General features: G+C 42.6%; 1 protein-coding gene across 1 annotated transcript in view; it reads left to right on the plus strand.

Moving 5' to 3' along the window:
* The first annotated feature begins 298 nt into the window (after window positions 1–298).
* The window catches only part of LOC118423371, an 84,915-nt gene continuing 75,371 nt past the window's right edge, over window positions 299–9,842 (plus strand). Inside the window, exon 1 of the mRNA XM_035831491.1 lies at window positions 299–1,411. Within this exon, the coding sequence (XP_035687384.1) occupies window positions 1,187–1,411 (225 nt within the window). The 5' untranslated portion in view covers window positions 299–1,186. The remainder of the gene's footprint in view (window positions 1,412–9,842) is intronic.

Genomic DNA, 9,842 nt, shown 5'->3' on the forward strand with positions numbered 1-9,842 from the left:
GGTGAAATGATACTAGTTGGCAATTTTCATCTATCACTTTTCCCACCTGTTGAGTTCCTTTAAAGATGGTTCAACATGGGGTTTATCAATTTTTGTCTAGTGTACCATTCAGCCATTTTTTTAATTGGCTGGTCTAGATCCATCATTCCCAGAAGCCCCATGTGGAGCCTCTGTCTATCACTTGCCAGGAAGACGACCCAAGGTCCTGGAGGATTGGTCGGGGTCGGATTACGGGCAGGCCATTCCTGGCATTTCATTTCCTTTCCCAGCAGCACTGATGTAATCACTTCCTCCCAGCATTCCCTGCCCTCCTGACACATCACATGTGGCCGTTTGGTCCGTTAGATTCCGTTATACCCAACCGGGAGATTAGGTTAGCATACCCCTGTCAGATGTAGAGCTGCAGATTGTAGAGCTAGTATACCAGTAGGAAGCCAAGGATTTCTCTCTCACAACTGATGGTAATTTGTTGCTTTACAGAGTGGAGTTACTGCAACGCAGACTTTTGCCAGGATTTAGCCTTTCCAGTATCTGTAGCTTGTAGGAAGCTGAGGATTTCGAGAGGATTTCTCTTGCTCAATCGGCTGTAAGTTGTTGACCTTACAGTCAGCTACAAAACTACACTGGGAAAGTGGAGACCCTGTGCTGTATGAGCCCATGACACCAGAGTTTAATTCTGCCTGGGATGGCTTTTCCTTCCTGCAGCTGTCTGAAGTTTGAGTGCAGAATTTTGTGAGGATTTCTGTCTTACAACTGGTTCACAGTAACTTGTTGCCTCTCAGACGTACCAAACAGAACTACACAGAGAGCAAGAGTGGAGTTACTACAAACAAGGAGGTTCCAATCTTTGCTGTGCCACTCGGAGTTTGACCTTGATGGCTTTCCCGTAAAGAGTCAAGGAAGCTGAGGATTTTCTGAGGATTTCTCGCTTACAATTGGTCGTAATTTGTCGCCTTACAGAGTTACAAAACAAAACTACACTGGGAGCGAAAGTAGTATCGGGCTACTACGACACTCACAGTACTCAGAATTTGACAAGGATGGCTTATCTGTGAAGCTCATGGGAACCTGAGGATTTTCTGTGGATTTCTCACTTACATTTGGTTATAATTTGTTGCCTTACACAGAGTTCAAACTACAAACTCCAGGGAGTTACGTCAACGCTTTAGACTGGAGTTAAACCAGGATGGCCGCCCTGGACCGGGATCGGCTTCGCGAGAGGCTGGAGGAAACGTTACAGCGTAGCCGTGACGACTCGGACCGACAGCTGGACGCGCTGCTTGTGGAGGTGCGGGGGATTCAGACATGGCTACAGGACACGTTCGACCAGCTGGAGATGCTGAGTGTAGCAGTCGAGGACGACGCTCCGCGGGGGGTCTCGGACGTCAGCAACCACAGACAACATCTCCAGGTATGTGCAGAGATTCAATGTTTATGACAGAAGATGTTTATAGATTTATAAGGACTTTTTTTATATCTTATCGAGTTTTATGCCTTTTCAAGAGGAATCCCTGGAAAGTTGTTTGCAGGCTGATCTGAGCTTCAGTCCTTGTGATATCAGCTCTCTCGTATATGTCCCATTATCTTTTGTTTCCTGTTAGTATTGTTATTCTCGCAAATGTGGTTTCCATGCAATAGGATTATCTACTCCATGTTGAAATTGACCCTTGTTTTTTAACGCTTGGTGACTTATTTCACTCTTTTCTCTCTAGTCATCCCTGAGTGTACATACATGTACATGTATGTAATATAGATGTACATGTACAAGGCAATGATTGCAATGACATGTAAACTAATAGTTTAGATCTAACACATTAAAGAATGGATAGTCACTGAAGTCCTTCAGTGTTGCTTTACGTATAATTTTGGCCTACAAGAAATTCCCTGCAAGTTATCTCGTACGCTATCTGTCTAGCCAGGCTATTTATACCGCTGATCCTATAATTCACTCAAAACTGCCGTTTTATTACCAGCTGGCCAAGTAAGTCAGACAACCATATGCATGCAGAGGTCTCAAATGAGGGGCAAGAATCCATCTGATCCCGATAGCCCAAAATGGGGCAGAGTTTGGGTAGATTTTGTAAGCTTAATTGAACAGTTGGTTTGTGCATGTAATTTGAGTTAGATGTTTGGTAGGTTTAACGTCATGACACAAGAATCAGGATGCTGAACCTTTAGGGTTGACTCCAATGGTGATAACAGATGACGTCAGGCTGCTGAAGTGCTATGTAAAAGAATTTTAGCCTCCACCAGGGCTTCCTAAACACGCGCGCGCGCCTCCCCCTTCAGCTGGCAAAAAAAAAAAAAATGGCAAGATAAACCAAGGCTACTAGAGGTCTTTGGAAGTTACGCCAAGAATATTGACAACGTTATAAAACTAATTCGCTTATTTGAAAGGAGATTTTCTGGTAATTATTTAGAGAAACTTGCAGTTTGCAATTACTAGTGGCCATGGGTCTTTTGAGTCACGTAAACTTACGGTGAAGGCCCGGGGACGGAGCGCGGCCGCATCAATTTCTCCCCAAGAAACTGGTGGGTCACTGTAAGCCAAAATCGGCGCTCAAAAATATAGAAAGAGCGTGGAAATTTTGTAAGATCTCCAGAAAATCAGCGGAAGTTAATTATTTTTGATGAACTGATGATTTCTATCGTCCGTCATCGGCTTTAATAGAGAGACCAAGGACGCAACCCGCCTTGGGAAAATCGGCGTCGTGCGCCGACACCCCCCTCCCCACTCCAGTTCTGATCAGTCGCCGCGGTGACCGTGCTGACGTTTTTGTTGTCATTTCCCCCCGATTTATATAATAATCGTCATCAATTGCCACCGCAGAAGCAAAAAGAGTCCGAAATGTATGCATTTTCAAATGCGTAAGACACTTTCAAAATCGTCTCCGGCAAGCCACTCAGATCCCACGAGATTTCTATGCGATTTTATAGGAGCGCGAGCCGCTTCGCGGAGAAAGGCAAATCGGCAGCAAGGTACAAATAATTTTGCGATATTGTTTGTGTAGCGTGGCGTCATTTATGAATATTAAGAAGGAGGAACTAGCCTTCGTTAGGTTTGTCCTCAGTGGTAGTTGCTAAAAATAGTAAAAGATGTCCCTGAAGTGAACTAGACAGCCACAGACATGACAAAAAGTTAGTGTTAGTTTGCTTCTCAAATTTGCTCAGATATGGCTCTAAAATGCACCAGATAGCCTCTATTTCTTATAAATTTTCCGGGGGAGGCCCCCCATACCCCCCCAACGAGAGGGGGGAACCCCCCTCTCGTGCTCTCCCCCCGCGCAGCTTGCGCTGCGCGGCCGCGGCCTTCGGCCGCGTCATGGTGCGCGCCCCCCCCTTAGCAAATTTCTGGATCCGCCAGTGGTCTCAAGGGTTATCGTGTTGACACACACACAATTAGACCACCGATCCGCGGAGCCTGGTAGAGGCTAACACCAGTCTAACCGGACAGATTTTTTATCTCTCTCCTGTGGTAAGTAGAGTCTGAGATAGAATACCAGCTCTATATATAGACTAGGAATATGGTGTCAGAACCATGGTGTAATGGTGGCTTTTGAACTGAGGAGGTTTTCTGGGGTTGATATGGCGCAAGTGTTGGGGTGTTGGTAGACGATGTGTCAGCAGATAGCAGAGACACCAGCCTGAGAATTTGGGAAATGTGTGCAGTGGGCATCCTACATTTGTATATATCCTACCATCTTTGGAAAGGAGATTGATATGTTCTAAATGGCATTAGTTGGTTTGCTTTTTGCATGGTTTGTTCCCCGATTGATTGGTGACAATGAAGTTTATTGCTTGGCTAAATACGCTAGCAAAGCCTCATTACTAGCTGACAAATAGCATAATGTTAACTGTAAAGAAAAGATGGTACGTAATACATTTTAAACTAAATCATCCATTGGTCATACACTACAGTACAAACTTTCCTGTCAGTCTATTTTCCAGCTCGGGATCTTCTCAGACCAACAAATTGAATTGTTATGGCCTTGGTTTGGTATATATTGGTATAAAGATTGTGCTGTAAACTATTGATGATTTGCTTGGCCTGCCCCACATTTTGTTCCTACTGGCTGCCTGTTGGTCCCTTGGGGTTTCCTATATTGTTCTCCTATTAGACACCAGACAGGTGGCATTAATGTTGTATTGTTCATGATTAGGAGAGTCTGGCAGGGGGGATGATTGTGCAATTTACTGTGACTGCCCACTGGTCAGCTGTAGACGAAGATCACATGCATGTTGTCAAAACTCAGAAGTTCCACTACAGTACCTTAACAAGCCACTAGAGGGCCCAACATCTAATCGTTTATATGTCTCATCAAGACCTACCCACATACTGAATATCTATACAATCCATCCAGGCGTTCTTGAGTTATGCTGGTCTTCTACACACAAACACACAAATGATACCCAAAATATAACCTTCATCGAAGGTAATAGCAGTTTTAGTTCAAATGTAGTACCAGTACAAATTACATCAACACAAGATGAACCTTTTACTGTTTTAGAAACCCTCTCATTAGTTGTGAGCTCCTTTAATTGTGATAGATAAGATCAGTAGGGAGGAGTCCACCAAGCCTTCACAGCAGGAGTTTGTTTTACACAGATGCCAGGACTGAAAGGGAAGAAACAGATCTCCAAGCAGATGTTCGGGTCTAGATTTGCGATGGTTTCTGATCTGATAGCTAAGCCCATAATGATCGGAAACCCAGTCATAAACTCTTCGATTCCAATCATAAACTGTCACAACTGTACCTCCCAACATCTGCTTGAAGATGACAGGAAGATACATTAGATGTACTGCCTCCGAGGTCAGCAGGTTAGAGCACCTAAATAACATTACTGTCCATCAGTCAGTTAAGTAGGTCAGGTCAGGACCAAAATATCCCAGGACTAGGAGGCTTGGGAAAACATAGTTGGAATGCTCAACCAGGTCATTCCAGCTTAATGTATCTAGACTGTTATGTGTCTGTAGTATGTAGGTTGCTACTGTAAATGCATTTAAGTTCACGGGGATTTGCTTTTGCGGTAGCGGGAAAATGGAGTGTTCGTGGTGGTTTTAAGTTCGCGGTAGTGCCATAGATTGCAGTCACATACTATAATGGACAAATGTTTGTGGTGAAGTGGCCACCGTGAAAACTGCGACTATATATATATTAACCACCGCGAACATTTCTGCATTTACAGTAGTACATACAGGTAGGGGCTTGTATAAAAGTAAGTAAAGAAAAACGAATGAGATCATCAGGCCTGGTTAGACAAATGGGCAGACAAGGGAGATTGAATCAGGTCAACAGCATAATTTCCATAGAGTTCCTGCTATAGCCATAGACCCCATAATGTGACCTCTGACCTGACCCTGTGCCCCATTTTTTTGGACATTTGTCAATTCTGTTGAGATAGAATCATTAGATGGGGAATATAAGTAAACTGTATGCACCGATGGTCTAAAGTGCAGTTACAATATTGCAGTTTGATCCATACTTTTACAAAAATAAACCCAGACTGGACAGAAGTACTAAATTTCTCATGGAGAGGGACTAACTAGGTGACATCTGGGTTGTTATTGTCAAGGTCAAATGTTCACATAGAATTGTTTATGAGAAGAAGCCAAGAAGGCTTATGCTAACTAAATATCATAATATTAAGTTAGTTATAGAATTCATCATCGTGATTTCTGATGTGTTGCCGAAATCATAGAACTAAATTAAAAGAAACAAAGATATAAAAAAAAACACAAGCAGATCAATAAGTAAGCAAAACCAATTTACACATGTACTAATTACGAGTAAGACAAGAGTACTGGACAGGGCATACATGCAACTGCAGGGCCCGACATTCATTTTTGGGATTAGGTGCACTGGTGCACCCAGCTTAAAAATTGGGTGCACCAACAAATTGTTGGGTGCACCACTTAAATTAAAGTGATAACCTTAAATAACCTAATAATAAAATTAAGTTACAAGCTATCGAATTCTTAAACAAGTACCCTGACAGACATCTTTATTATCTTTCTAACACTTACAAAATGTAGATGTCAAAAATATGGTGTATACTAATATACTTTGATATCTTTCCATACATAAATGTAAGAAAATATTTGGGTGCACCCTGTGGTGCAACCCTTGGTTGAACAATTTCTCTGCTCTGTGTAAAAACGTATACTGGGTTATCAGAGGCAGAAATATTGCTGTCATTGTCTGATGCTAATGATAAGCATCTCTTTCCATTTCGTTTCAATATTCATGCTCCACATGTGGTCACATTGGTTTTTCAAAGGACCCCAGGAGGGCAGCTAATCTCCAAGCAGATGTTAGATTTGGATAGCCTGGCATCCAGCTGAATCATAGCTCCCGAGCCTCTTCTGTCCTCTCCGCTACCAAGGAGGTTAACCTCCTTGCCGCTACTAATCTCTAAGCAGATGTTGGATCTAGAAGGCCGAAAAAAACATTTACAATTTTGCCTTCTAACATTAGCTTATGCAGAGTAGGGTGCAAACTGTGGTCTTGATTAAATGCAAGCTTGATCATAGCCTGGATACCATACCCCAACCTCAAATATCTTTCGTACTGCACGATAGATACGTGAGATCGGGCTGGGGTTTGGCAACCAGGCTAGCTTGATCAATGAGATAAAAACTGACAGAAAGTCAACTATAATAGAAGTCTACAAGAAAGAAGATGATCCGTGTTGATAAATTACACTATGGATAAACTAATTAAAACTTTAATGCTACATGTACCAGCAAAGTCAGGCTTTGAAATTGAACTTCTGCCAGCACATTTCTGACCTGCATGGTGTGTTTAGATGTTCCCAGGTCTTGAGGAGGCCCATCTGGCATCCTGTGATATCAGGTTACACTGAAGACGTCACCACCTGTATGCCATCCCATAACAACATATCAAACTGAAAGCAATATCTTCTCAAATACACACGCTTTTGTGTCATCAGAAAGACACTTCAACCCATGATTAGCCCAGTTATTGTATCAAGATATTTCTATTATTATTTATAATACTTATGGTATAAAATGCTTTATTCTTTAGTTAGTAGACTGATAATATAGATTTATTTGTATTTCTAATTTTGTTTGTGGTTGAACCTGAGTATGAAAGTTGCTCTACTTTTTGTTGTGTCCATAAAACCTCTGTCTTTTATCTGTGTGTGGATGATGTCATAGCTATTTCCCTCCAATCCCCCATCCTGTTCCATTTGCATGCAATGGCAGCAGCTTCCTGTGATGTCATCATCAGGATATCTCTGGGGAGATCTCCCTTATGCCTGAGTGTTTTCCCGCCATGCTGTTCCCAGCTACGTGGCCAGCCACGGACACCATGGATGGTTGAGTACTTTGGGGGGGATATGTTCCTCAGATGTGCGCCGCTGTTGACGAGGAAACAGGTCGGGTTTACTGCAGTGGAGGTAAGGGAACATCGGATGTACAGAACAGTGTTTGTTCAACAGTGAAGAGTGCAGTGGGGAGGGGGAGGGTCGCATGTGGTGTCCACTGTGTGTGTGAATGGTTACATGGTGTTGTTCTGTTTCTGTTTATTGCTAGAGCTCTGTATACTATAAGAACTCCCCTCCAGCTTTAGATGATTGCTAGGCAGCAGGTTGTGAGGCATTGTTAGGAGACATACCAGCGGGGCACGTGGCAAAACTGCCGTCTTTAGAGTGCAGTCAACCCTTGAGACGGGGTCACCTGGGGTCAAGGATGGCATGCTGGACTCTTGGAAACCTGAGTTGCTTGACACCTTGGCTAGCTGAACCAAAGGCAGGGTTAGGGACAAGTCTACACTTGCACTCAGGCTGGGCTTGTGCTCACAAGACAGAAGAATTTGTTTTCCTAATGGTAACTGGGGATCTTATGCGGTCTTGCGGATGAATCATCAGTTTGATAGTGGCCCAGGGAAGCAGGCAGATAGTCAGAAGATACATGTAAGATACTCTGATGTGACTTAGAACTTGACTTGTGAGAAGAGGATTTATTTCTAGCCAATGCATCTGTGAGGCAGACATTCAGGTGAACTTGAATGTTTTTTTCTGTACATTCCTTTCAAATATTTACCGTGATATTACTGTTTTTGTTCGTAACCATTGCTGTCTGTGTTTGGGGTTTACGGAAAAGCCTGGGCCCAGCAGGCTAGCCAGCAGACTTTTCTGAGCCCCTTTTTGGGCCCCAAGGCTATGAATGGGGGTTTGGCACCTAATGGATTTTTCAAAGCTAACAGGGTAACGATAACTACTGCTGCTGCTGGGGGCATTGTACAGAAGGTAACTGTTTTTCACATTTGGCCACAGGGGGAGGCAGCAATGAACAACCAGCATCCACAGTTATTTCACATATGAACACAATGTATTTCCTTTGGTTATACTTCCAGTCAGGCCTACAGAAAGGATGGTTGAACCTCTTATGGTTTAAAATCATCTTTATTACACACAAGATGAATACATACATGTAAATATTACAGGCTAAAACCTAGGACAGCCCTTTGTCTAGATCTGTTTTTTTTCCTTGTGGAAAAACTGGGTCAGTGGTAACCCAAGACAACAGTTGGGACCCTAGGGTGGAGGCTGTTTGCCAAAACATCAAATTTGAAACAGATGTCTCCACCATCAAGTGTCAGTGAGCATGGATGCAGGAATGGATACATATGTTTAATATGTGTTTATATGTGTCAACTTGTATGTGAGGGGGATAGCCACTATAAGTATTGTAGGAATGACTGACAGTATAGTCAAAGGAAAAGTAAATGTACTAAAACCTGGGAGTTCCTGTGGATGTTGATTGTTCATTGCTGTAGACCAACCCCAATGCTCCGTGAATATGACCAAACTGTTGCCTTCTGTCCAATGCACATTGCATGCACTGGAATTATCGGTTACCCAGTTTTAGGTTTAAAAAAATCCATTATGGGCCCAAACCCCATCCATAGCCTTGGGGCCCAAAAAGGGTGGCCTGGCTAGCCTGCTGGCTAGCCTGCTGGGCCCAGGCTTTTCCGTAAACCCCTGTGTTTGTACATGTATGCTTGTTTCTTTATTTTTTGCAAAGAAACTTTGCATTTATGAATGGACTGCTCAACCTTTTCAATGATTTGGTAATACATGTAACTTCTTCTATTGCTGGTTTTGAAAAATTCTACTTCTGATTGTCACCTTTTTGTTTGTTTGTTTGTTTATTTGTTTGTTTAGTTATAGAAAAACTTGAAAATTTCACGAATGGATTCATCCTTTGAGTTCTGGGGCTTGAGTTGCTAGATTTTTTAGGTAATTTATCAGGATCTAGAGGCATCTTTTCAGTGGTGAATGTACTCTGCCCTAATCTATGTTATGTCTTCCCTGCTTGATGATAAAGCAGATTGTGAGTGAGTGTGAGTGCTTGTCTGGTGGTCAGTGGTGGAAGTCGACAGATGTGTGTCATGTCTTTGCTTGTGTCCAGTCATGTTTTCTTACTGTCATGGCAAAGCTAACATATTGTTAGTGAGGGCGGCACATGTGGGCACATCCAGTGTTGGGTTTCTACTTATTGATGGTCATTGATGTAAGTTTCTTCTCAATCGTCTCTTTGGGGTTTAGACTTTGCCTGTTTTTATGTAGTTTCAGGTCATGCAACAGCTTAAGGTATCTCGGTTGGCTAAATTGGCATTTTGACCTTCCACTGTTTTCTTATTAATGAATTAAGAACGAATGGAGCCGTAACGAATGTTGATATATGGGCATTAAAGAATTCTAAATCTGATTTTTTGGGGGCCAAATTGATGACGTCATTATTTTTATTGGCTCTGATATGATTTTTTTCTCATGACAATAATACGAGCACTGTTGGTACATACCACTGTAAT

The sequence above is a fragment of the Branchiostoma floridae genome, chromosome 1 (genome assembly GCF_000003815.2).
Source record: "Branchiostoma floridae strain S238N-H82 chromosome 1, Bfl_VNyyK, whole genome shotgun sequence".
Lineage (NCBI taxonomy): Eukaryota > Metazoa > Chordata > Leptocardii > Amphioxiformes > Branchiostomatidae > Branchiostoma > Branchiostoma floridae.